Genomic DNA, 27,853 nt, shown 5'->3' on the forward strand with positions numbered 1-27,853 from the left:
ACTTATGTGCTGCGGGCACAGTGGCTGCCACGCTCGCCCATCGTTTTCACATCTTGTTCATTCCTTCCTCCCAGGCAGGGGGTAGCTGGGAAGCATTAAAACTAGCCGGGCATTAATGCTGTGCTTGTACCTGCGCTTGAGATCTAGAGACAAGCCCAGGAGAACACACCGATGCTCCCAGTTACTAAAGGGCAGGCTGTTCTCAGCGCATGAGCAGAACTCCTCACTGACGTGAGGGAGCTGCAAGGCCAGGGAGAACCACCCCCCTCCTCCCGAAGATAGTAAAGTGCAGTTATATGCAGAGATGCCCGCAGCAGGCTCCACCTTTAGTGCCTAGGACTCCCAGAGCCAGTTTGCCCAATTTACAATCCGAGACAATTCTTCAAGGCACACTTCACCCGGGAGCTGAAAACCCTGTTGGCCTGGCTGCCTCCTGCGTCACACCTGGCAGGACACACCCTGCAAGAGGATCTTAGACAGTTTTGCAGATGCACGAGGCAGAGAATCTCACTCGCTCTGCTGTGCTAGAAGCAGTGAACAGATAGTTCTCCAGTAACCTTTGCATTTAATGCACTCTCCCCCCAGCCAGGTGCTCCACTCTGTTACGAAACGCACACCCCCAGTTAGAAAAGGCAAAATGGAGTGGCTGTGTCTAGCATCGCTTGCTGTGATGGCATCTCAGGGTGGGCACTACACAATCTCAGCTCAGAGATACAGAGTTGATTCTCTGTCACCCTGATTGTAACGTAAGTTCTGACCAACCTTCCCCAGCTTCCTGCTGCACTTGGCTGCCTGCGGCTCAGGCGTTAGCAGAGCAGTAATGGGCAGGGCACAGAAGACAGGGGATTCGCTGGCCCTTGATGGCCAGGGACTGCAAACTCAGCTTACCTGGGCATGTTTGAAGATGTGCATGATGAAGATGGTCAGGCCCAGTCCAAAGATGTATGCCACAAAGCTAGTGTAGAAGTACGTGTGCGTGTTCTTCTTTAAACTACAGGGGAGGGAAGAGAGCAGGATTAACATGGGCCCTGAGAGAGGCAATACCAAAACCACTCCAGCTTATGGAATTTGTGAGCTTTATCAGGACTGATCTTCAGCTGGCCTAGCAATCTAGTGGCAACCATTCACACAGAAGACTGACAACCAGGCTGGCAGAGGCCGTCGGCACCATTGCTCCTGAGCAGCCCCTCCTGCCCGTGCTCGGAGTGGTGCAGAGAGGATCTGGTGAGAGCACAGTCCAGTCCTGGAGGGGAGGCTGCCATGACACAAGGTCTCTAGAAGGATCCTGGAACCCCCAGTCCTTACCCAATAAGCACAAAAAGTGCTCTGCAGCCATACCCCCTTAACATGAGCGAGGAAGCTGCAGTGAGAAGCCCTCCACCAAGGGAGCAGCTCTTCACCCGTATCTCCCTGTACCCATTCCCCAGCTGGGCAGCTGTTTTACTGCAGGTCAGGCCGGGGCAGCAGCTGCAGACAGATGTGGGCAGAAGCACCCGTAGCACTTCCAGCCCTGCACGGAGAAGCCAGCACGGATGCATGATACATGTGGCAAGTGGAGCTTTTGAGGAGGAGGAGGAGTGGGAACCTGAGGGGGGCATGTTCAGTAGCCCATCTTCCAAGTGATGCAAGGTGACCACTGAGAACTCAAGTCCAGACACAGGCCGAACGCCATGTGGGAAGGGCCTGCCTTCCCTACACATGGGAAAGCACAGCACTGACAACAGATGCACACAGACAATGGGTCACGTGTCCGGAGAAGTGCTTCTTCTGTGTGACAGGACCACTCCCAACAGCTTCCCGCTGGCCTACACCATCGGCAGTGACCCTGAGCGCTCCCCTTCCCCTGTCTCCATGTGCCCAACCACCCCACTCCTGCTCACAAACACTGCTGCCTTGCCTCCACTTCTCCCAGCTCCGCCACAGCTGTGTCGTCTTCGCTCTTCCTCCAGCCCCAGCTCTCCAGACTCCAGCATGTGCGGGCTGCTGCTCGCACACACACAAATGCAGCAGTTTCCTGGGTCAAACAACTTGACAGGGCCCCAGTCATTTCAGGGTCCAGATCACAAGTGACCACCCCCTGACCATGGACTTTCCCCAGACTAGCTCCAAGACAAGCCCAGAAAGATCAGGTCTAGCACCAGGCTCTTTTCAATCGCAACGGTTGTTGCCTTCTCCTTTGTTCTTCTGCTTTCTAGACTAGGCCCTGCTTTTTAGGCCCCGTGGCCTCCTGTCAATGCTTCCCCATCTCAAGGCTCAGCAAAAGATGTCTGGCCACCCTGGCCTTCCTCATCTAGTTCAGCAAACCACTCGGGGGCAACTTACACAAACAGTGCAAAACAAAGCTGTCCTGTAGACATGCTCCTAGAGGCACAGCTCACCTGATGTCAAAACGCAGCAGCAGAGCAATGAAGATCCCTGAGGGGCAGAAACACAGAGTTAGAGAAAGTGATGGAGAGATCATCCATCTGACATCTGGTGCCAAATGCAGAGTGACAAGATGATCTTGTGCTTACGGCCGTGGCCAAGTACATTTGGGACCACAGCACCCCCTTGTGACTGAATTCAATATTGGTCCAGTTCTAGAGAAGCAATTCCTGACTCCCTTGGTATTGTAAAGCAGTGGTTCTCAGCCAGGGCACATGTACCCTGGGGGTACACAGAGGTCTTCCAGGGGGTATGTCAACACATCTTTGCTACATAAAAAGCCCTAGTGAAGTCAGTACAAACTAAAATTTCATACAAGGACATTGTTTATACTGCTCTCTATACGGAAATGTAAGTACAGTATTTATATTCCAGTTGATTTTATAATTCTATGGTAACAATGAGAAAGTCAGCCATTTTCCAGTAATAGTGGCTGTGACACTTTTGTATTTTTATATCTGATTTCGTAAGCAGCTAGTTTAAGTGAGGTGTAACTTGGGGGTATGCAAGACAAATCCCACTCCTGAAAGGGGTTCAGTAGTCTGGAAAGGTTGAGAGCCACTGCTGTAGAGCACCCAACCCCCCGCTGCAAAGGGAAACTGCAGGAGGGAGAGGCACTGAAGATCAGGGGAGTAAAATACAGGGTGCGACGCTGGGGCACAGGGCAGAGCAAGCCAAGAGAGGGAACGCACCTGAACCCACATGCTCACCCCACTTCCTTTCAGACAACTGGTCCCTAGCCTGGAATTCCAACTGGTGACCCCTCACCAGCATCAGCCAAGTGCTGCTCTCTCCATCACCTTAAGGGACACTTCCCTGGTCCTATCCCGGAAGGGAGGCCTGACGTACCATGCAGCACGCTAGAGCTCAATTACGTGACAAGGCCCAGCACATCTGTGAGCACCACTAGCTGTGCTGCCAGAAGCCCGCCCCTTCAGAGAATGCTTTGCCGTCTAAAATGCTTCTAAGACCATCTTCCCCCACCAGTTCCTTCTCTAGGGGCCTATGGTAGCAGTCGGGAGGGAAAGGTATCTCCTGACAGTCCAAACCCTGAGAGGGGGGCAGCAGCAAATCTCTGCATCAGCGCTCCTAATGAGCGCAGCTCAGGCCAGCCAGCACCAGCTCCCGGAACAGCCGATTTGAGAAGGTCTCTGGCAGCCCAACGCTGCAAGCCTGCAGCAGGCTCGACATGAATGCATATAACAGAGCCATCTGGTTCTAGGACTGGCTGTGGCTGTGCTGCAGATCAGCATGGCAAACAAAGTCCACAGCTATCATGACAGCACCGATGCCAACACCTGGCTTCCCTCTGTAACCTTTCCCATATGCTTCCCCCTCTCCTTGCTCCCTTCCCTACTCCCAGCTTCAGGCTCCCCAAGCTCCCTTTGACAGCCTCCCTCCACTTCAGAGCCACGAGACCTCGTCCTCATCCAGCTCTTAAGCAGAGGAGTCTCTGGTTGACCTGCAGCCATTCAGCTGGGTTTGTAGTGTACACTCCACACCCAGGCCCCAGCAGGCCAGAGTCCAGGCCCCAAAACTGTATCCTTGGTTAACACACTTTCTAACACACCATCCATTCAGCTTTACCTGGAATTACAACATCTCCAAGACCCAACATGGCAAAGTTGTCAGCCTCCAGCCCCTTCTCCAGCAGATCTTGGGGGAAAACCACTGGAAAAGCAGAGAGGGAGTATTAAAAAGGGGAAGAGCTCAGGGTTAAAAGCACAAAGCCAAGCTGATGCTTTGGTGGAAGGTTAACAGCGGGTGTGCGTGAGTACAGGAATGGAAAGACCTACACATGAGAGTTTCCTCTCCAAACTCAATCTATTCTTATTGCCACAAAGGTGGATCAACTTACTGCATATCCCCCCACTGCAGGCCCTGGAAAGCAACGGAACATGGAGACAAATCATTCAACATCCCATTCACATGTCACGCTTGCCAGCCATCACCCACAGCAGGTGAATGGGGAGACATGCCCCATCTACTTGCAATTCTTCCATGCACAAAGGCTGGGCTCCTCCTGGTGAGCTGGGGAAGCAGAGGCATTAGGACATTCAGAGCTTCCTTTGGTGAGACTGTCTTGATTGTCCCCATCTCGCAAGCAGCAGTGCTGTGTGGTGCCAACTTGGGGGAAGACCACATTGAGGGGGCAAAGAAAGAGGGAGGTGGGAAGCTTCCAGGCATCCTGCCCTGGGTCTCCCAGCTGGAGATGAATCCAACAGGGCTGCTCAGGGGATTTGCAGAAGCTGCCGTCTCTGGAGAGGAGCTGATAGCTCAGCTTGTGAAGTGTCTTGAACTGCAACTGTCCCATCTCTCTACTCGGTATTAGAAGTAGGGGATGACACAGAGGGAGGGGGCAGGGAGACGGGAAAGAAGGCAGCTGATGGAGCATCATGAGCAGACTGTAGATGTCCAGGCCCCAGGGGGCCAACACTTCAGAGTGACCTGTGCCCAAGATGCCCGATAGGAATGCATGGTGGGGTGGTCTGGAGCAGGTGGGCAGTTTAGCTAAAGGAACCCAAAGAAACAGGCGACTCAGGGAAAAGGTGGAGTATGGTTCTTTCACTATATGTGAAAGCAGAGTCTCAAATATGGTAAAAATCTGAAAGGAATCCAGCAGCCCCACAGACTCACCTTAGAGCGAAGTTCCCTGCATGACTAATAAGAGCTTAGCAGTAGGACTACAGTACTGACCGCCTGACCAGGATGGTGATGGTGACTCCTGGAGATTCAAGAGGCCACACAAACAGAAACCCCAACAATCATGGGGATTTTAGCTAACCCCATATTGACTGGGAACATGTCACCTCAGGACAGAATGCAGACACAAAATTTCTAGACACCATTAATGGGTGCTTCTTGGAGCAGCTGGTCCTAGAACCCACAAGGGGAGAGGTAATTCTTGATTTAGTCCTAAGCAGCGCACACGATCTGGTCCAAGAGGTGAACAAACCAGAACCGCTCAGTAACAGCAACCATAACAGCCATTCTTCTTAGGTGACAAATCAGAGGAACTGTCCCAGATGGAGGTGTCAATACAGGTGGTTTTGGAACAAATTGATAAATTAAAGAGTAATAAGTCACCAGGACCAGATGGTATCACCCAAGAGTTCTGAAGTAATTCAAAGGTGAAACTGCAGAACTATTAACTGTAGTATGCAATCTATTGCTTAAATCAGCCTCTGTACCAGATCACTGGAAGATAGCTAATGTCATGCCAATTTTTTTAAAAAGGGCTCCAGCAGCAATCCTGGCAGTTACAGACCAGTGAGCCTAACGTAACACAAGAACCTGTGGTCACCCAGTGAAATTAATAGGCATTAGGTTTAAAACATACATAAGGAAGTACTTCTTCATAAAACACAAAGTCAATCTGTGGAACTCCTTGCCAGGGGATACAGCGAAGGCCAAAGGGTTCAAAGAGGAATTAGATACATTCATGGAGGATAGATCCATCAATGACTATTAGCCAAGATAGTCAGGGATACAACTCATGCTCTGGGTGTCTCTCAACCTCAGACTGCTAGAAGCTGGGGCTGGACAACAGGAGACGATCACTCAATAAACTGCCCTGTTCTGGTCACTCCCTCTGAAGCACCTGGCATTGGCCACGGTCGAAAGATGGGATACTGGGCTAGATGGACCATTGGTCTGAGCCAGTCTGGCCATTATGATGTTCAAAAGTGTTTCCTTTACTTTCTAAAACTATTAGCTGGGAGATTCCATTGTACCCTGGAGAGTTACTAAGCTAAATCTGGCGATTAAGAGGGATTCTATGAGCCAACAGTGTGCCCTTGTTGCCAAGAAGGCTAATGGCATATTGGGCTGCATTAGTAGAAGCATTGCCAGCAGATCGAGGGCAGTGATTATTCCCCTCTATTTGGCACTGCTGAGGCCACACCTGGAGTACTGCATTCAGTTTTGGGCCCCCCACTACAGAAAGGATGTGGACAAATTGGAGAGAGTTCAGTGCAGGGCAATGAAAATGATCAGGGGGCTGGAGCACATGTCTTACGAGGAGAGGCTGAGGAAACTGGGTTTATTTAGTCTGCAGAAGAGAAGAGTGAAGGGGGATTTGATAGCAGCCTTCAACTACCTGAAGAGGGGTTCCAGAGAGGATGGAGCTCGGCTGTTCTCAGTGGTGGCAGATGACAGAACAAGGAGCAATAGTCTCAAGTTGCAGTGGGGGAGGTCTAAGTTGGATATTTCACTAGCAGGGTGGTGAAGCACCGGAATGGGTTACCTAGGGAGGTGGTGGAATCTCCACCCTTAGAGGTTTTTAAGGCCCGGCTTGACAAAGCCCTGGCTGGGAAGATTTAGTTGGGGTTGGTCCTGCTTTGAGCAGGGGGTTGGACTAGATGACCTCCTGAAGTCTCTTCCAACCCTAATCTTCTATGATTCTATTCCAGCTTTACATGCAAATCCCCACATAGCCTGAACTGGAGAGCGGCTACCAACACCCCAGAATACTGCAGACACTATGGCTTCAGGTGCCTTTCAGATCGTGTGTCTGATGCGCCTACTATGTTCAGTGGCTGTAGAAACACACTTCACACTTCTGAGGTGACCCTGAGTCCCCATGATTCTCACCTTAAAGGCTTGTACTGACCCCCTTCACTGGGCTGGGCCAGATCTCTGCAGATGTTCCTGCCCCATCATCCGAGACCTGAATGCCCGCATACAATGCTACCCTGCCTGGCAGGTGTATTGCACTTCACGGTGTGCCAGTGACAGGACACGCTGGAAAGACCAATACAGATCTAGAGCAAATGGCTGCAAGAGGATCCAAATTCCTCATGGGCAGAGTGCGAGCAGGAGTTGGATTCCAACTCCAAGGGAGGGAACTCATGACAAAATCCACTCATGAACAGTGGCACGCATAACAGAATGTAAAACTAGCCAGGGGGAGCCCAGAGCCCAGGCAGTGAGGATGATGGGCAGGAGACAGGACAGGTCTTCCCAGAAAGCAGGAAAGATCTACTCACGTTTTATTGGTGCCTCAAACGATTTGGCAACAGTCACCATCACGTTGGTGCCAAAAACCTAGGAGCCAACAACAGTCCAAAGTGAAAACAAAGGCCCAGGTAATAACGAGAGAAGCCATTCCACTACAGCTGTCTAGCTGCAGCTAACACTACCACGGCCAGTTGTGGTCACAGCAGAGACAGAGCTCCCACCAGTCACAGAATCACAGTATTCATTTTCTACTCCAATTCCCATTAGTTCAGCGTGAAGCCAGAGTAATAGGAGTGCAGCAATTCTCCCCAAAGGGCCATATTTCTGGAGTTTAAAGTACTTGCTCTCCACATGCCCACATCATATCTTGTTTGAAAGATTATTCTAGGTACGTTTAGATAAAGTATTATGTGGAACTGTCAAGTGGTGCCATAAGCTTGTACGCAAGGTGAAACAATGGTACACAAAATGAGAGTCTTTTTTTGAACTGTTCCAGAAACACTAACGTGACTATGAGTTGAGGTTTTTACTGTTTAAATTAATTTCAACACCTTATTGTTGTGTTTATTGGTGAAAACTACCAAACAACAATGCAGTAAAAGATTTGTATTGGTTTTGCGTGGGTATTTCCCACCAGAAATTATGCTGTTTAGCATGTGGCAAAAGTATTGCAAAATGTTGATATTCACCACAACAATACGAACTGGTTTTCACAACGTGAGATACTTTAACAATTAAGAATACAAGTGATTAGAATAGTTTTCTTATATTTTTAATTGAAATTTGCTGACCAGATCAGTTTCACACTGAAGGTTGTGAACCAGTAGCAGTATATTGCATGCCCACAGTTTGCCCTGCATGGTGGGTAGGTATAAATGTACACGAATTCCTAATGTAATGCTTCTTCCTTTGTAAATACAATGTCGCATGTAGTCTGCCTGGTAGAAGGTTTTTAATTTGCAATTGCCTACGCATGCAGTACTAGCCTTTGAAATATTCTAGAAACTAGCTTTTTAATTCAGTGACACTTGATACACAGGTCAGTATTGGTGTTAAAGATGACAACACACAGCTTCATATTATGAATATGCAAAAGCTTTGAGAAAAAGAAGTGGTCTAACAAGTAGTAGTAAGGACAAACCCCACAAACAAGTCCTTTTATCCGCACTGAAGGGAGAGGAAGCGCACGTTACAGCTCTTACCAACTATATCAGCAATAATATGACAAACCCACTTGACCCTTTATCACATCTAGAGCAGTGTTTTTCAAATGTGGCCATCGTGGCTCCATGCGGCCACCAAGGGCTTTTCTTGCAGTCACAGTCTCCTGGGTGGTGATTTTGGGGGGGGGGGTGGGGGGGGGAGGAGAGGAAAGGAGCAACCCCTCCTCTGGGGCTGCCAGGAGGGATTGGGCCTTCCCCCCTTTGGAGCCACAAACACCGGAGGAGCAGACAGCCAGTGTGAGTTTCCCATCTTCCCAGGACAGTGGGGCTCAGGCTTCTGGCTTCAGCCCTGGTGTGGCAGGCGGCAGGCTCCTGCCACGGGCTCTGATTGTGGGGCTACTCAGTGGTAGGCTCCATCCCTCGGCTGCAGGACTCCACCCCTGGGCTCACCAGCCCCGTCTCGCCCCTGGTGCCTCCCTATCCACCTCCCCATCCAAGTCTTAATTTGTTCCCTTGCTTGCCAGGGCTGAATAAGTCTGCTGTGAAAAGCGATATTTGTTAATATCAGTTTTCACTGCCTCTCAGCCAGCTAACCAGTCTGTTAATATCACTTTTCACAGCAGCAAACGTACAAATATCAGTTTTCACAGAAGCAAGTTTACTAGCTAGCAAGTCTAAAAAATGCAGCAAAAAAGCAAAACAATAAAAGACGACAAGAACATACAAAGCACCTTATTTGTGTTTCTATTCTGTTTAGCTCCAGTAAAGAAAAGAGACAAATGTAAGCTATTTTTATTATTAAGTCTGCAAAAAAACCCTGCATAAATAAATTACTATGATTTGGCCATATACATGTGCATATTTGTTTTTCCTAAAGTTAATTAAGTGTTTTAGGTAAAACTGTTGAGCGGCCACCAGCAAGAGTTGGTGGCCGCACTCTGAAGCGCCAAAAAAATTGTGGCAAGACCCCTGATCTAGAGGTGCTTACCAACAGAGCTACCGGCCTACATGCAACACCACATGTACGCGAGTCTGCTGAAAACAGCAGCTGTCGGCGAAGAGCCAACAGATTCATGAGCAGTGACTTGATTCTAATGAGACCCGGAGCTTCTTCAGCCCAGGCAAGAAATCTGGCACCAAAACATTCGCTGACGTGGCCACGACGATCACATTTACGTCTGGCCAGGAAGGGATAATCACAGCAGCTACCAGTCCGGAAAATGTTTTCCGCAGAGCCCTGTCCTTAGCAAGGTGCAGAGAGGATATTTCAATGGCAACTGTTCCTAGTCACCCAATAGGACCTGTGCCTATGTCCCTCTTCCATGCTGATACAACGAGAAGAACAGACAAAGATGAATTAGGACATCAACTGGAAGCTCAAGATGGAAGAATCAATAAGCTAAGAGCATGCAACAGAGAAACCACAGTGTACATCAAAGGTGCCATGGCTGCCATAGAAATGATGGCACATTCCAATTCCACACCTTCGATGAATTGGCTGCTGATACAACCGTAACTCCATGAAAACTGCAGAAAGACAACACCGGACAGGATCTGAGGAGGGATGCAAGAAAGAGCAGGTGATTGGTGGATGCCCTGTGCCTCCATGGAAGAAGTTTCTAAGGCCTTGTCTACACTACAAAGTTTTGTCAGCAAAAGTTAAGCCACTTTAATTAAAATCGCAGTTGCATGCCCTCACTAGCTCCTTGTGTTGGCAGAGTGCATCCACACTAACAGCTCTCGCACGGACACAGACCAGTGCACTATGGGTAGCTATCCCACTGTGCAAGAGATCGCAGGGTGCTTTGGGAAGGGTTTGCAATGTCTCAGTATATTGTCGGATGCTTTTTCAACTGAAGTGGGGGGGGGGTTGGGGGAGGGGAAGGAGAGTAGTGTGTCTGGGGCAGGGGGACAGCAGGCTGACTGACCTATCCTGAGGCAGGGGGAGAGGGACACCCCCCCACATCAGCCCCTGGCTCTGCTTGGAGTCTGCATAGCAGTCTTTCCCGTAGCAGCCCGCTCTGCTGGCCTGCCTATGGCTCTGTGATTCCCTGAGTTCTCCCACACCCTCCTCAGCTGCCGGGAGCCATCCTGAGCAGCTCTGTAGCTCTCTGTACTGAGAAATGTCACAGCAGCCCCCCACCCCTCCCAAACAGCAGTCTGCCTGCTGCTGTGTTCCTAGTGCAGGGCAGAACAGGAGCATTCCACATTAAGGATTTGCCCTTTGTTCCCCAAACAGAGCATGCTGAGCTGTCAGATACTTCCCTGAGCTTTGAAAGAGGAGGGGTGCCTGCCTACAGGGCAGGAGAGATCAAAACAGCGAGCTGAGCTGTCACAGGGGGCATTGTGGGATACAGATGGAAGCCAGTTATGTTGACAAAACAAACAGCAGCGTCTACACTGACGCTTTGTCACTTTAACTGAGGCAAAAAGCTTTACACCTCTCGCTGAGATGGTTTTATACGGTCGGCAAAACAGCAGAGTTTTACCACCCCTCTCCTGTTTTGTTGGCAAAAGGCAGCTTTTGCGGACAAAACTTTGTAGTGTAGACAAGGCCTAAACGTGGCATCCAGCAAGCAGTCACTTGTAAAATCCCTCTGACCATATGGTTCAAAACATACCTGAGTGTGCATGAAAACACTCAGCACAAACACCCCTCCTGGCTGGAGATTTTTCCAGTAGCGCTTGCTATTCACTACTTTCCGAAAATGGAACAGAGATAAACGTGGATTGAAACACGCTCCATTACCAGCACAACTGACAAGTGTTGCCCTTCATACTTGTGCGTGCAATTTGTGATGCACTCATTCCTGACTTCCGCAACATACCTCCTGCCATACCTGCATTAACAGGGTGTGACTGTCATTCCTATTTGGTGTTGGGGGAAAAAAATCTGTGCTAAATGTTCTTAAAACAAAGACAGCTTACTGCTTCCGGGAGAGAGGATAGACAAGCTACGATTTCTACAGCATGGAAGTTGGTAGCAGTGCTGTCTGACCAGAGTGAGAAAGAAAAGAAGACCCACAGATCTGAATTGCTTGTGCCTCAATCTAGCCATCAAAAAGGACAACTCACTAGTCAAATGCCCACCATGTGAGGACAGTTTTGAAGAGCATGTCAAAAGAGCATCTTGGCAAATAAAGATTTGGATGTCCTCGCACACAGGTACACCAGGGAGTGGATCACCTTTGCAACACGGGTGGAAAAATGTGGATGATGAATTATTTCCTGTAATTCTTCAAGGGCCTGTTGGCATCTGAGCTTCTACAAGAACTTATTTGTGCCTGTGTCAATAGGGGTTGCTGCATAATCAACTGCGTCTGTGGTCAGACCAATCTTCCATGCTCAGAACTGGGTACATGCCCAGGTAACGAAGACTGTGTTAGCCCACACGCTCAGAGATTGTAATGATGATAAAGAGGTTGACTAGAAATGTCACCAGCACTATTGCATTTCAATGATACCTTTACAAGGGTAAAACAAAATCTAACAATAGATTATGACCTCAAAGCATCACAACAATACAGAGAGACATTAAACTAAGAGAAGTGAATGCAAATATTGCGATGTGGTCACTTTAACATGTGATGGTGTTATTGTTTATCCCTGTTTCTATGGAAACAGCACCACTTGACAGCTCCATATCATACCTCATCCTAAAGTAGACATCATAAGCTTCCAAACGACGTATGATGTGCGTGTGTAGAGAGGCTACATTAAGTTGACCAAATTGAGGGTGTCTGCCATTGGCTTAAATTTACATGAAGGCATTCAGTAAAAGTACAAACAGCTGACTTGGCCTCAATTAGCAGACAATGCAGAGTGTGTGTCTGGAAGCTTGAAATAGGACTGAATTCAATAGGAAGTGTGACGACTGCTTCTGACAACTGTATTTTGCTCTTTGGGCATCTATTTTTATTGTATTATCTGGAGGAACGTGTCCATTTTAAATACTGGCACCTTTTCGTTGGACTGACTAAACATGAGTTTGTCAGGCCTCTTCAATTCCTGGTCATTTCATGGCATCTAGTTGAGATTAAGCCAACTGTAGACCTATAAATCAGAGGCCAGCTCGTTCCTGGCCAGTGAGATCCAAGAGTTAGCATATAGAGAGACAAGAGCATGACAGAATGGTGCAATCACTATTAGAATGTCTATTATAACCAAGGAGTGAGGTCAGAAACTCTAGCCAGGGCCAAAGAGAGGACAGTATCCAGAGGGACTTTCCAGCAGCCTGGGCCTTGAAGCAGCCACAAGGACTAAGGAAAATCTTTAAACATTCTAGCAAACTTCACACCAACATTACAAGAGGGACCTGTAGCATGTTCAGTAACGTATTTATCTTCCCCTTGTTGTAAAATCATCACCTGGGATCCCAAATTGTGAACGATTCTCACTGAGCTACAACGTGACTGTTTAACGCTGAAGAGACACATGAAATCAAGCAGCAAGGACAAGTCCTTTGTACAGAGCCAGGAAGGCTGGCTGGAGATTGCTTGTAGGCACAGCATGATAATCAGCTGAGAAAACCAGCTATACTAGAGCAAACAGATAGCAGTGCTGGTGCCAGCTGCATTATGCAATGCAGCCGGTTTCTCTCATTGGAGAGATGCATGCTCCGGGAGCCACCCTATGGAATTAAGTGAATAATTTGGAAGAGTATTTGCTGGGCTAAGTTTTGGCCAAACACCCTGTCATTTCCCCCTCCCCCCACACCTTGCTTTCGGGCAGAGGAGAAAGCATACACCCGGTTTCCAGTATTCCCTCCTTTCCCAAAATTAGCAGGACATCCTATATGGACACCTCTGCCAGAAAACCTACAGAACAGGGGTGGTGTGTCACTGCTCCTCCTCCTCCGCCAATGCCCACGAGCCGTGCCTGCTTACCCAGAACACATCGTAGATGAAGAGGCCCCCGAGCAGGATGCAGCCAGTGCTGACGTTGTTCAAATGCAGGAGCTCCACGCCATTGAGAGAGAACGCCAGTCCAAAGAGATTGTTTGCAATCCAGTGCTAAGGGCCAAACACAACAGGAAGATGGATCTGGCTCAGCACAGACAGCCGCACAAACTGCCTATTCCTCGCAGGCAGATTACCAAGAGACTCCCAAGTTTGATCTAGGGGCTGTTCCTCCCCCTTCCTAGTTTGAATATCCCACCGCTGCTTTGTTCCCTTTCTTACCTTCCTCAGCAGGTACCAGACTCCAACGACGCTGCTCATGGCCAAGCACACAAGGTCCTTGGAATCAAACTCATAATTCACTATTTCTGTAACAAACATAACAGCATGATTACATCTGGCCTGCACAACTCCTCCCACTCTCCCACAGGCAGAGCAGGGACTAGTGTGTGTGTGTGTGTGTGTGTGTGTGTGTGTGTATATATATAGCAGGTGAGCAACACAGGACCACCGTGGCAACTTTCCCAAACGAGTGTCGGAGTGACACTGCACGTGCAAGTGACCAATTCTGCAGTAACCACATGCAAGTTAGGTGTCCATTCAGAGCTGAACTTGGAAAATCAGGACCTTTCCTTTCAACCAGGCCACTCTTCCTCGGCAGATTGTCTTGCTGCCAGGAAGGAACCTGAACTCAGGTTCGCTGGGATTGTATGCACACAGCTGTCTCAGGAGGGGGATGCCTTTTCGCCTTTCACATTCACACAGTTAATTAGCAGGAAGTACTTTTTCAGCTAGGTGAAGCATATTCTACTTGTTCATAGACCATCAGCGGGTGGAGATCAGGAGCAGTGGAGACAGCACTAGATTACTTAAAAGCCTTAGATAAAGAGAATTCATTATTAATATTTTTATCAGTTTGATTTCTGCAGCACCCTGATACTGGGATCTTCCATCTGACCAAAAGGCAGCAGGCAGGGAGGACCTCGGCTTTGGTGTCTAACAGCACATGCACAGTATCTAAAGAGCACTGGGTACATCCAAGCAGGCCATAGCATTGTGGTGTGGGGAATGAGAGGCAGAGTCCAAAATATTCTGATTCAATGAAGGGTTGAAAATTGACAAGCTGAGAGAGTGAGAGCACATGAAGCAGGAAACAAATGTAGAACAAAAAGTCCCAAGGGAAAGCAGGCAAAATGGACGTACCTTCCTTGTTTTCCCCTGAGCCCTGGGTGAAGAGAAGCTGGTACTGTTTGCTGGGGAAGTTAGCTGGGAATAATTTGTTCATGACAGGGCTGAAACAGAGATGGGGAGGAGGTCAATCCTGCAGAAGCACCTGTGAATTCAATGCCCTTCCCTATTACCTCCAGGATGACTGTGAATCACATTACAAACATTAAGTCCCAACACCTCGACCCTATCCCCACTGTACAGATGGGGAAACTCAAGTACAGAAAAATGAAGTGACTTGCTGAATGTTCCTGAGATAGTGGCACAGCCAGGGCTGTGACTCCATCACCAGGCTCTAACCGGCAGAAGACAGTCTTAGTAGGGTTATAGGCAGTATTCAAACCAATTTGGGCGGGGGGATTGGGGCGGGGGAGGCCTGCAGGGGAACCACTGCTGAGTATATTTTGGAAGCATGCCAATTTGATGCAATTGGCTGCATTCCAATGCTTTTCAAAGTCACCCATGGCAGGGCTGGCTTAGCATTAGCCAGAGAGAAAGGAGAGCTCCACTGGAGGGAGAGAAGCCCAATCCCAATTCTGCTTGCGCTCAGGAGTGACTGTTCTCATTTCCCATCCATCACACCTCCTAAAGCCGTGAGGCTGCGGCTCACCCTGGATTGCCCTCTGCATGCTCCAGCCCACCTAACAGTTTCTAGCGTAACTTGTTGCAGCATCCCACAAGTCTCCTGGATCAGAGACTTGCAGTGGAGAGACCCCCATTCGAAGCCCGACACCAGCACTACCGTCTCAGGGAGTAGCTAATGTGTTTGAGTCAGCACAACTGAAGAGAAAAAGGCAAAACACCACAATCCAAAAGCCTGGGGAAGTTATCCCTGTTCCAAAAGCCCACAACCTCCTGGGTTTGCAGAGGCTAGTGGAACCAATATCAGAAGTCAGAGGGATCTGGGTAGGGTTCAAAATCCTGTAATCTAAAGGAAGGCGTCTTTCCCCTCCCCACACCACCCCCAAAAAGCTCAGGAAACAGGAAGCTGATTCCCTACCCCCACAATAACTTGACTTTTCTAGAAAAGCTCAGATGAGACTGCAACATCCAAGGCCAGATCCTACCCTACTCTAAGGTGCAAAGGGACCTGAAATGCTGCTTTCAGTGGGCAACCAGTTCCCCCTGGAAAGAGGGAATCCTCAGCTAGTGCAAAGCTCGCAGAGCTGCCCCTTCTGGTGTGTGGGGCAGGAGGGGGTGGGCTGGAGTACACCATACTCTAGTGAACCTTGCTGGTGTAATGCACTGAGACTGCTCTAACTTGCACTGGGAGGTGTGACTAGCCGCAGGCATGAGGGATGGAGCAGAACGGTGGCCCAATTCCACCTGTTTCCCCAACTGTATCACATTGTGTCCCAGTGCAGATGAGAATTTAGCCTGCAGTTTTCACTGAGGTTTGTGCTTTGTAAACCAATTTCCCAACTGGCTTTGCTGAGGCACAAGCTCTGTCAATAAAAGCCCACTGAGGACTTCAGAACCATCTCTCACAGTTGCTGTTCAAAGCAAAACGTGCTCTCTGTGCTGTTTAAATACAACATGCACTGTTAGCTCCTCAGGAGAGGGACAGTGCCTTGCTGGCCAGGCACACCTATGGTGCAGTAAGAGCGTAAATCCAAACTCCTCTGCAGGCTGCATAGCCCAGTGCTTTGTCCACGAGCCTGGGGCTTGGGAGAGCCGGGGTCTACACCTGGCTCACCCATTGGTCTGCTGTATGACCTTGGGCAAGTCACTTCTCCACTCTATGCCTCAGCTTCCCTGTCTGTAAGTCAGAGATAATGATGCTGCCCTCCTTTGTAAACTGCTTAGAGTTCTACTGATGAAAAGCGCTAGGTCGTATTACTACTGCTGTAAGGTAGCAGCACTCTGGGAATAAACAAGTCCAATCTGCCCCCTTCTAGGTGCACATACACCATAGGGCACTTCCCTATACACTCCCCTAGTCACCAGGACAGAGATTACCATACAATATTGAGGTACCCTCCCCCATTTTTTACCTGATGGTGTGAGACAGGGCTAGGATCCCCAAGACAAAGAAATACATAGACAGCAACAGGTTGATATATTCTTGAGAGAAGATCTGGAAGGCAAAAAACCGAGATTCGGTTATAATAGCAATTCCCACCTTGCAGGTGGCAGAAAAGGCAAGAACCCCTTTGCATGTGAAGCAGCCGTGATGTAACTAGCACGTTACTGGTCACTGCTTTCTGGTCACAGTTGTGACAAGTGACTAAGAATGACTAAGGGAACTCAACATATTTACTGGTTTCAGAGTAGCAGCCGTGTTAGTCTGTATTCGCAATAAGAAAAGGAGGACTTGTGGTTAGTCTCTAAGGTGCCACAAGTACTCCTTTTCTTTTAACATATTTACTATATTTCATACCGCGGGGTTAAAACAAAAAAGGAATTAAAATCAACGACTAGTCCCCCGATCCCATAATAAGGGTCATGTGGGATAGGTGGCCACCTCCGGGGTCTATGCTACCACCTGCAACAGCGAGGCATTCAAAATGACTTAATCAAAAAATTGCAGGAAAGGGCACTCGTTTTTTTCCCCACACAATTCTCCTTTGGAGAAAAATTCAGCATGTGATTGGAGCATGAAATTGTTTGTTAAATTCATGCAACAGCCTGAATACAAAAAATGACAAAGAGGTTGACCAAGTCTGGACTAGATAACCTCTTGAGGTCTCTTCCAGCCCTACATTTCTATGAAAACTGAATTAAGGCAGCATTCCCCCTACCCCTTCAGTTCCAAAAGCATCCTAAACTCATGCTCCACCCTAGTTTATCTGAGGATATTATGAGAACCCCTACCCCTCTGAAATGCATGTGCAGCCTTATAGCCTGCATTCATTTTCTCTCTCACACACACTTGTAACCTAGCTAAATTTGCCAAGAAGCACTTCAGGCAGCCTTTGATCTTTTCTTGTAGTCTCTTAAAATAGAGAGAAATTAAAATACAAATGCTTAATGCAGAGTAACGTCATGGTAACTATTTTAAACCTGTCCAAGTGAAGGCTCACGTAGCAACATTAATTTGTCCACATTGCACACGTTTAGTGCTTTCCCTCGAGACACTTCACAGCCACCCCTGGCATGACCAAAAGATAAGGGACGGTAAAGGTACCCGAGGAGTCCTGCTAGCATCCTGACACCACAGGAGATTGGATTTCTTAGGGGGAACACCTTCTCTGACCACAGTCAAGAAGGAACTGACCAGAATGCTTGATGGGCAGCATTTGTAAAGATGGTGGGGGGATGCCATAAATAGTAGGGATCCTGGCTTGTGGTCTCCCCTATTCCAGGAGTGAGAACCCTGTTCAGATGGTATTTTTAGAGAAGTATTCCCCCTGCCCCAGTGCTCATATAACTCAAATATATCTGAACCAATTTCATTCAAGTATTCTAAAAATAAATTCCCCCTTGGGTACCGACCAAGAATGGAAGATTACAGCGCAGAGAAGTATGAGAAAGTTGTAAATGCTGAAGGATTAGAATTGCAGTTGAAATTAATTCTTAACTAAGGCTCCTCAATAAAAGAAAGGCTGTACCACTTTAACTAAGCTGATTTTAAATTGTAAACTATTTAGGCCTTTACATCCCACCCCCACCACGTAGACACGCTTAAGCCAGTTTAAGCTTCAGTCGAAATTGGTAATTTGCTACCTTAAGTGCAGCTACATAAGGGATTTGTATAGGTATAACTACATAATTTAAAGTCAACTTTAGTACAAACATTCTCATACAGCCTTGGTCTACACTAGGAGTTGAGGTCGAATTTAGCAGCGTTAAATCGATTTAACCCTGCACCCGTCCACACAACGAAGCCCTTTTTTTCGACTTAAAGGGTTCTTAAAATCGATTTCTTTACTCCACCCCCGACAACGGGATTAGCGCTGAAATCGGCCTTGCCGGGTCGAATTTGGGGTACTATGGACACAATTAGATGGTATGGGCCTCCGGGAGCTATCCCACAGTGCTCCCTTGTGACCGCTCTGGACAGCACTCTCAACTCAGACGCACTGGCCAGGTAGACAGGAAAAGGCCCGCGAACTTTTGAATTTCAATTTCCTGTTTGGCCAGCGTGGCAAGCTGCAGGTGACCATGCAGAGCTCATCAGCAGAGGTGACCATGATGGAGTCCCAGAATCGCAAGAGCTCCAGCATGGACTGAATGGGAGGTACGGGATCTGATCGCTCTATTGGGAGAGGAATCCATGCTATCAGAACTACGTTCCAGTTTTCAAAATGCCAAAACATTTGTCAAAATCTCCCAGGGCACGAAGGACAGAGGCCGTAACAGGGACCCGAAGCAGTGCTGCGTGAAACTTAAGGAGCTGAGGCAAGCCTACCAGAAAACCAGAGAGGCAAATGGCTGCTCCGGGTCAGAGCCCAAAACATGCCGCTTCTATGATGAGCTGCATGTCATTTTAGGGGGTTCAGCCACCACTACCCCAGCTGTGTTGTTTGACTCCTTCAATGGAGATGGAGGCAACACGGAAGCAGGTTTTGGGGACGAGGAAGACGATGATGATGAAGTTGTAGATAGCTCACAGCAAACAAGCGGAGAAACCGGTTTTCCCGACAGCCAGGAACTGTTTCTCACCCTGGACCTGGAGCCAGTCCCCCCCGAACCCACCCAAGGCTGCCTCCCGGACCCGCCAGGCAGAGAAGGGACCTCTGGTGAGTGTACCTTTTAAAATACTATACATGGTTTAAAAGCAAGCATGTTTAATGATTAATTTGCCCTGGCATTCTCGGCTCTCCTGGAGGTACTCTCAAAGCCTTTGCAAAAGGTTTCTGGGGACGGCAGCCTTATTCCGTCCACCATGGTAGGACACTTTACCACTCCAGGCCAGTAGCACGTACTTGGGAATCATTGTAGAACAAAGCATTGCAGTGTATGTTTGCTGGGGTTCAAACAACATCCGTTCTTTATCTCTCTGTGTTATCCTCAGGAGAGGGATATCATTCATGGGCACCTGGTTGAAATAGGGTGCTTTTCTTAAGGGGACATTCAGAGGTGCCCGTTCCTGCTGGGCTGTTTGCCTGTAGTTGAACAGAAATGTTCCCCGCTGTTAGCCACGGGGAGGGTTGAGGGGGTAGCCACACGGTGGGGGGAGGCAAAATGCGACCTTGTAACGAAAGCACACGTGCTATGTATGTAATGTTAACATCAAGGTTTACCGTGAAAGAGCGTACCCATTGTTCTATAAAATGTGTCTTTCAATACCACTGTCCCTTTTTTTTCCCCCCTCCACCAGCTGCATGTGTTTCAAGGATCACAGGATCTTCTCCCTCCCAGAGGCTAGCGAAGATTAGAAGGCGAAAAAAAAACACACTCGCGATGAAGTATTCTCTGAGCTCATGCTGTCCTCCCACACTGACAGAGCACAGACGATGCGTGGAGGCAGACAATGTCAGAGTGCAGGAAAGCACAAAATGACCGGGAGGAGAGATGGCGGGCTGAAGACAGTAAGTGGCGGGCTGAAGAGAGGGCTGAAGCTGAAAGGTGGCGGCAGCGTGATGAGAGGAGGCAGGATTCAATGCTGAGGCTGCTGGAGGATCAAACTAATATGCTCCAGCGTATGATTGAGCTGCAGGAAAGACAGCAGGAGCACAGACCGCCGCTACAGCCCCTGTGTAACCAACCACCCTCCTCCCCAAGTTCCATAGCCTCCTCACCCAGACGCCCAAGAACGCGGTGGGGGGGGGGCCTCCTGCCACCCAGCCACTCCACTCCAGAGGATTGCCCAAGCAACAGAAGGTTGGCGTTCAATAAGTTTTAAACTTTTAAAGTGCTGTGTGGCCTTGTCCTTCCCTCCTCCACCACCACCCCTCCTGGTGCTTCTCTCCTCCACCACCCCTCCTGGGCTACCTTGGTAGTTATCCCCCTATTTGTGTGATGAATTAATAAAGAATGCATGAATGTGAAGCAACGAATTTATTGCCTCTGCAAGCGGTGACTGAAGGGAGGAGAGGAGGGTGGTTAGCTTACAGGAAAGTAGAGTGAACCAAGGGGCGGGGGGTTTCATCAAGGAGAAACAAACAGAACTTTCACACCGTAGCCTGGCCAGTCACGAAACTGGTTTTCAAAGCTTCTCTGATGCACACCGCGCCCTCCTGTGCTCTTCTAACCATCCTGGTGTCTGGCTGTGTGTAACCAGCAGCCAGGCGATTTGCCTCAACCTCCCACCCCACCATAAACGTCTCCCCCTTACTCTCACAGATATTGTGAAGCGCACAGCAAGCAGTAATAACAGTGGGAATATTGGTTTTGCTGAGGTCTAACCGAGTCAGTAAACTGCGCCAGCGCGCTTTTAAACGTCCAAATGCACATTCTACCACCATCCTGACTACTACTGTCCAGGCTGCCTGTGTATGGCTTCATGAGCCATGGCATTAAGGGGTAGGCTGGGTCCCCAAGGATAACTATAGGCATTTCAACATCCCCATCCGTTATTTTCTGGTCTGGGAATAAAGTCCCTTCCTGCAGCTTTTGAAACCGACCAGAGTTCCTGAAGATGCGAGCATCATGTACCTTTCCTGGCCATCCCACGTTGATGTTGGTGAAAACGTCCCTTGTGATCCACCAGTGCTTGCAGCACGATTGAAAAGTACCCTTTGCGGTTTATGTACTCACCGGCTTGGTGGTCCGATGCCAAGACAGGGATATGGGTTCCGTCTATGGCCCCACCACAGTTAGGGAATCCCATTGCAGCAAAGCCATCCACTATGACCTGCACATTTCCCAGGGTCACTACCCTTGATATCAGCAGATCTTTGATTGCATTGGCTACTTGCATCACATCAGCCTCCCAGCAGATTTGCCCACTCCAAATTGATTCCCGACTGACTGGTAGCTGTTTGGCGTTGCAAGCTTCCACAGAGCTATTGCCACTCGCTTCTCAACTGTGAGAGCTGCTCTCATCTTGGTATTCTTGCGCCTCAGGGCAGGGGAAAGCAAGTCACAAAGTTCCATGAAAGTGCCCTTACGCATGCAAAAGTTTCACAGCCACTACGAATCGTCCCAGACCTGCAACACTATGCGGTCCCACCAGTCTGTGCTTGTTTCCTGAGCCCAGAATCGGCGTTCCACCGCATGAACCTGCCCCATTAGCACCACGATCCCCACATTGCCAGGTCCCGTGCTTTGAGAGAAGTCTGCGTCCACTCTCGTCACCATGCTGACGTCGCCTACTCGCCCGGTTTCGCTTTCCCAGGTTCTGGAGCTGCATATACTGCTGGATAATGCATGTGGTGTTTAATGTGCTCCTAATTGCCAAAGTGATCTGAGCAGGCTCCATGCTTGCCGTGGTATGACGTCTGCACAGAAAAAAGGCGCGGAACGATTGTCTGCCATTGCCCTGACGGAGGGAGGGGCGACTGACGACATGGCTTACAGGGTTGGCTTACAGGGAATTAAAATCAACAAAGGGGGTGGCTTTGTGAGAAACAGAATGGCCCCCTCAAGGATAGAACTCAAAACTGGGTTTAGCAGGCCGTTGATTTCACGGAGGGAGGGAGGAGAAAATGAATACAAAACAAATCTGGTCTATTTCTTGTTTTGAGCCACTTCATCTATCTTTATGCATCTTGCTGGCAGCAGACTGTGCAGTATGACTGCTAGCCATCGTCATCTCCTGGGTGCTCAGCAGAAGACGGTATGACTGCTGGCCATCGTCTTCTGCTGACTGCTGATTAAAAGACAGTGCACTGCCGGTAGGACTCAACTGCCATGAGACAAAACTTAAAAGGGAAATCACCTGGCTGAGTCAACTCCCATGTTTGCCCAGGGGCCCCTGACCTCATCAAGGTTGGTTAAAAGAGCGCCCAGGACTAGGTTGACGACAGCTACCAGTCATACTGCACTGTCTGCTGCCAAAAGGCAATAAACTGCTGCTGTGTATCAATGCAGTACCGCGTCTGCCAGCGCCCAGGAGACATACGGTGACGGTTAGCTGAGCGGGCTCCAAGCTTGCCGTGGTATGGCGTCTGTACAGGTAACTCAAGAAAAAAAAAGGTGCAAAACGATTGTCTACCCTTGCTTTCACGGAAGGAGGAAGGGAAGGGGGGCCTGACGATATGTACCCAGAACCACCCGCGACAATGTTTTAGCCCCATCAGGCATTGGGATTTCTACCCAGAATTCAAATGGGCGGCGGAGACTGCAGGAACTGTGGGATAGCTACCCACAGTGCAACGCTCCGGAAGTTGACGGCTGCCTTGGTACTGTGGACACACTCCGCTGGCTACATGCACTTAGAGCATTTGTGTGTGTGTGGGGGGGGAGACGGGGACAGAATCAACTATGTAAAAACGCTTTCTACAAAACCGACTTCTATAAATTCGACCTAATTTCGTAGGGTAGACATACCCAGAGATGAGGCCTAAGTCCATTTAGTTATATCAGTGCCACTATTCTCATATACAAGACCTAAAGCCCTTACTGCCATGACTTCTAGCTACAGTTCTGGCATTTTCATGTAACCTGAGATGTAGTATTTCTCTGAGGCGTTCCCTACGAAACATGCGGTAGATTATTTTTACTTATAGACAATGTCACCTTTTACCTTCTCAGTTAGCTGGATAGCCGGCATTTATCAATGCCTAAGACTGCTCATAGCAGGAAAGGAATATGAAACAAAGTCTGAAGGTATCTGAACTGTAGATTCTTCCTTCTCCTCTGCTTTTAGCCAGGTCACTGAGTTATCAATTAGTACAGTGGTTCTCAAAGCCGGTCCGCCATTTCTTCAGGGAAAGCCCCTTGCAGGCCGGACCGGTTTGTTTACCTGCCGCATCTGTGGGTTCGGCCGATCACAAATGGGGGCTGCAGGAAGAGGTGCGGGCCAAGGGACGTGCTGGCCACCCTTCCTGCAGCCCCCATTGGCCTGGAGCGGCGAACCGCAGCCACTGGAAGCCGCGATCGGCTGAACCTGCAGATGCGGCAGGTAAACAAACTGGTTCGGCCCGTTAGGGGCTTTCCCTGAACAAGCAGCGGACCGGCTTTGAGAACTACTGAGTTAGTACATCTCAGACTTCAGAGCCAGCACCACAATGTGTCAAAGAAGGACACATGTGCTTAGTAGTCTGAGAAGCGACTCAAAATTGTCACTGGCTCTTTGGTCTTATTTTATAAGCACTTACTTGTACACAGACTCAGACTTGCCATAAAAGTCAGATAATTCAGAATATAGACTGACACGCCATCCCTCATGTCTCTTACTGCCTAGCAACATTGCAAGGATCTCTAAAACCTGCGCAATTTCAACATAGTGTGCACCCAGATTCTAGAGATCACAATACAGCAAGCCAAAAAGAGCCTTTCAGATTCCTCTTTGAGACGTCTGCACTGCAGGCTGTGATCAGTCTTGATGTGATTTAAACATGAATGCAGTAAGGTAGAGAGGTTAAAACAAACAACGAGCAAAGAAGGGAATTTACACATTTCTATGGCCCCCAACACCACAAGATGTAAGCGGCTTACTTACTTTAAAGAAGAGGTAGAGTCCGAAGAGGGTGCAACTGGCAACAATGGGAAAGCGAGCAGCGTCCCGACTGGTAATAGTCTCTGGCATATCTGAAGCATTCTAGAGAGAGAAGAAGAGCACATCTGTGGATTAACCTGCTCTCCATATCAACACATTGGGGAGAAGAGGTCCAGAAGCACCAGCAGTGCTATCAGCTTGCTGGACTGTGCAGAACTAATCAACACTGGGCTCACATGGAAATAAGTTTCTTGCTGGCTTCCAGTCATCCTTGCCGAGCCTTTATTAAAAGCAGAAACTGATATGGAAACATACCTGCCCACCTTTGTCCTAGCAGGACGTGCCAGAGTTTACTACTTTTTCCCTTGGGGAGAAAGCAGCGGGCCTTCTGAGCTGACCTCCCTCCTCATTTCTCTTCCTACTCCCCCAGCAGAGGCCAGTGTTGGACACTGCTGGCTCTGCATTCCCTGTGCTATTCTTGCATCGGAACTGTTTCAACATTATTCATATTTTTGGCTTCATTTAGCTTTCCCATCTGTGTATGCCATATGTTTATTACCCACTGAATGACAGTTCTGTCCAGCCACCTTTTACTCATCACATTCTTAGGATGCGCCCTTGTACTGAGCCCCTTACGAGTGTGAAAGATGTATTCATTTTGTAAATTCCTTTAAATAATTTTGGAAGCTTCTGTTAGGTAACTTGAAGTCTCTTGTTTTGACACAAAAAAGTCTGGTTCTCTCAATGTAGGTCCTCAATTCCTGATATGACCTTTTATTCCCCTACATTGCATCCTCTCCGTGACATCAAGAGCCTTGCTGTGGTACCGAGACCACACAGCAGAGCATGATGGCTAGCAGTTTACTGTCTAGTGATGCACAAAGAAAAGGAGTACTTGTGGCACCTTAGAGACTAACCAATTTATTTGAGCATAAACTTTCGTGAGCTACAGCTCACTTCATCGGATGCACTGATGCTCAAATAAATTGGTTAGTCTCTAAGGTGCCACAAGTACTCCTTTTCTTTTTGCGAATACAGACTAACACGGCTGCTACTCTGAAACCTGTCTAGTGATGGTTACCAAACAGCTGACTGCACTCTACACTTGGCATTAGCTGTTTGGCTAATCAAGACACAGAAACTTTCACAACACACTTGCAATCCTGCCTGAGAGATATGCACCCTAGTGCTTCCACTTATGCAAAACAACATATGAAAGTAGTGACGACTCATATAGAGCATACAGCTGGCTGCTGCACAGCAGTCCCCAGATCAAGACAGCATCTAAGTACCCAAAGAATCACTCATTTTCTGCAGCAAGGTCTGTTGTTAACCCTGCAGCTTTATTTCCATCTAGCGCACACTGAACAACACAGCTATGATAAACTCCCAAAACTAGCCATTAGGGAAGAAAATGTGATATAACTGGGAAAACCAAGGTGAGCTATCATTACTAGACACCCCCCCAAGAAGGGGACAGGATAATGCGCAGAATCATAGAAATGCAGGGTTGGAATGGACCTTGGGAGGTTATCCAACGCAGTCTCCTGCAGTGAGGCACACACTCTGAGAGGTGTTTATTTAACCTAAAGCTGAAGGGGAACAGAATTCTCTCAGACAGGGAAAGCATCTCTGTGGAGGATAGTGAAAGGAAGCAGGAGTTTTTCTGGGGAGAAGGCCAGAGAAGTAGAAACAGAACCCAGGATCAACTCTCTCTGGTGGACGCATTACTCAAAAAGGGATGATGGGGCTAAGAAGCTTTCCAAGGACTCCTCCTGAATCAGCAGGGGCACTACCCAGGGGACAATAACCAAGAAGGCAGAGATACCCTATGGGTACTTCTCTCATGAAGCGGAGAACGAAGGCAGGACTAGAGGATGAAAGCAAAACCCTGTGGGTCACAAACAGGGGTGAAGGACCAGTAGCTAGAGAGCATATTTTGCCAGGAAGGGAGCAGTAATACCTGGGGGGGGTAATGAAAACGCTGTGGGCCCCCCCATGTGTGCACATATGGGTCCCAGTCCCTGGAGGCGGCTCAGGACTTTTCTCTCCACAGCATGAGAAGGGAACGTCCGCCATCAGAACAAGCCTGGGTGTCTCAGGGGAGCAGTGGGGACCACAGCAAAAGGCTGATCTGTCACTGGGGGGTCGAGGGGGGTCCAACCAGCGCAGCAATACGCGGAATCAGGGCCCTGCAGCGCGGGAGGTACCTGGGGGCTGCCCCAGACGCTCAAAGGGGGTGCTGCAGAGAATGAGTCCCACGAGGGTCCGGTCCGGGGGAGGGGGGTGTCCGGTCCGGGGGGGGGAGGGGGTGTCCGGTCCGGTCCGGTCCGGGGGGGGGGGGGGGGGTGTCCGGTCCGGTCCGGTCCGGGGGGGGGGGAGGGGGTGTCCGGTCCGGTCCGGTCCGGGGGGGGGGGGAGGGGGTGTCCGGTCCGGTCCGGTCCGGGGGGGGGGGGAGGGGGTGTCCGGTCCGGTCCGGGGGGGGGGTGTCCGGTCCGGTCGGGGAGGGGGAGGGGGTGTCCGGTCCGGTCCGGGGGGGGGGTGTCCGGTCCGGTCCGGGGGGGGGGTGTCCGGTCCGGTCCGGGGGGGGGGTGTCCGGTCCGGTCCGGTCCGGGGGGGGGGGAGGGGGGCCCGGAGGTTACCTTGCTCTTGGCGCAGGTGACGGAGCGCAGCGCCCCGAAGAAGATGGGCAGCAGCGCCATGAGCACCAGGCTGCCGTAGGCCAGGGCCATGCCCTCGGGGGTGGCGGGCGGGCGCACCGGGCCGGCGGCGGGGGCCTCCCCGGGCCCGCTCACGTTGTGCGCTTCGCTCATGGGAGCCGTAGCCTGCTCCGCCATCGCCGCCTGCCCCCAACGCGGTCCGCACTTCCGGCCCGGCCGCCCCGCCGCCGCAGGGACACGTTCCCTTAAGAGCCGGAAGTGAGACGCGCGCGTGCGCCGGCCCGGCCCCGCCCCCTAGCAACCGAGCCGGCTCCGTTACCAAGGGGACCCGCAGCTACGGCTGCACCAACCAGGGATGAGCCAGGGACAGGCCTAGGCCTAGACCTAGACCAGCGCCCCGCCCTGGGCCCATCCTCCCCCCCGGCCCTGCCCCTCCCTAGATCCCCAGCCCCCGTCCTCCCTGCTCCTGGCCTGGCCCCCCAGCCTGGGCCCCACCTCCAGGCCCACGTCCTCCCCCCAGGCCGGGACCCCCACCCCCGGCCCTGCCCCTCCCTAGATCCCCAGCCCCCGTCCTCCCTGCTCCTGGCCTGGCCCCCCAGCCTGGGCCCCACCTCCAGGCCCATGACCTCCCCCCAGGCCAGGACCCTCACCCCTGGCCCTGCCCCTCCCTAGATCCCCAGACCCCGTCCTCCCTGCTCCTGGCCTGGCCCCCCAGCCTGGGCCCCACTTCCAGGCCCACGTCCTCCCCCCAGGCCGGGACCCCCACCCCCGGCCCTGCCCCTCCCTAGATCCCCAGCCCCCGTCCTCCCTGCTCCTGGCCTGGCCCCCCAGCCTGGGCCCCACCTCCAGGCCCACATCCTCCCCCCAGGCCGGGACCCCCCCCCCCGGCCCTGCCCCTCCCTAGATCCCCAGCCCCCGTCCTCCCTGCTGCTGGCCTGGCCCCCCCCTCCAGGCCGGGACCCCCACCCCCGGCCCTGCCCCTCCCTAGATCCCCAGCCCCCCTCCTCCCTGCTCCTGGCCTGGACCCCCAGCCTG

The 27,853-nt window shown here is 50.3% G+C and overlaps 1 protein-coding gene across 3 annotated transcripts in view; it reads right to left on the reverse strand.

Moving 5' to 3' along the window:
* Positions 1–27,080, reverse strand: part of HM13 (histocompatibility minor 13) — a 32,231-nt gene extending 5,151 nt beyond the window's left edge. Inside the window, exons 1-10 of one of the 3 annotated variants that reach the window (XM_037915584.2) lie at positions 26,801–27,080; positions 24,162–24,260; positions 16,666–16,748; positions 14,648–14,736; positions 13,727–13,812; positions 13,433–13,558; positions 7,413–7,470; positions 4,012–4,095; positions 2,379–2,415; positions 889–991 (exon numbers count right to left, since the gene is read on the reverse strand). In XM_037915584.2, coding sequence (XP_037771512.1) covers positions 889–991; positions 2,379–2,415; positions 4,012–4,095; positions 7,413–7,470; positions 13,433–13,558; positions 13,727–13,812; positions 14,648–14,736; positions 16,666–16,748; positions 24,162–24,260; positions 26,801–26,995 — 960 coding nt within the window. In that variant the 5' untranslated portion in view covers positions 26,996–27,080. The remainder of the gene's footprint in view (positions 1–888; positions 992–2,378; positions 2,416–4,011; positions 4,096–7,412; positions 7,471–13,432; positions 13,559–13,726; positions 13,813–14,647; positions 14,737–16,665; positions 16,749–24,161; positions 24,261–26,800) is intronic. The other 2 variants (XM_037915585.2, XM_037915583.2) reach the window with 2 other exon arrangements.
* Between the last annotated feature and the right edge of the window lie 773 nt (positions 27,081–27,853).

The sequence above is a fragment of the Chelonia mydas genome, chromosome 13 (genome assembly GCF_015237465.2).
Source record: "Chelonia mydas isolate rCheMyd1 chromosome 13, rCheMyd1.pri.v2, whole genome shotgun sequence".
In the NCBI taxonomy this organism is placed as follows: Eukaryota; Metazoa; Chordata; order Testudines; family Cheloniidae; genus Chelonia; species Chelonia mydas.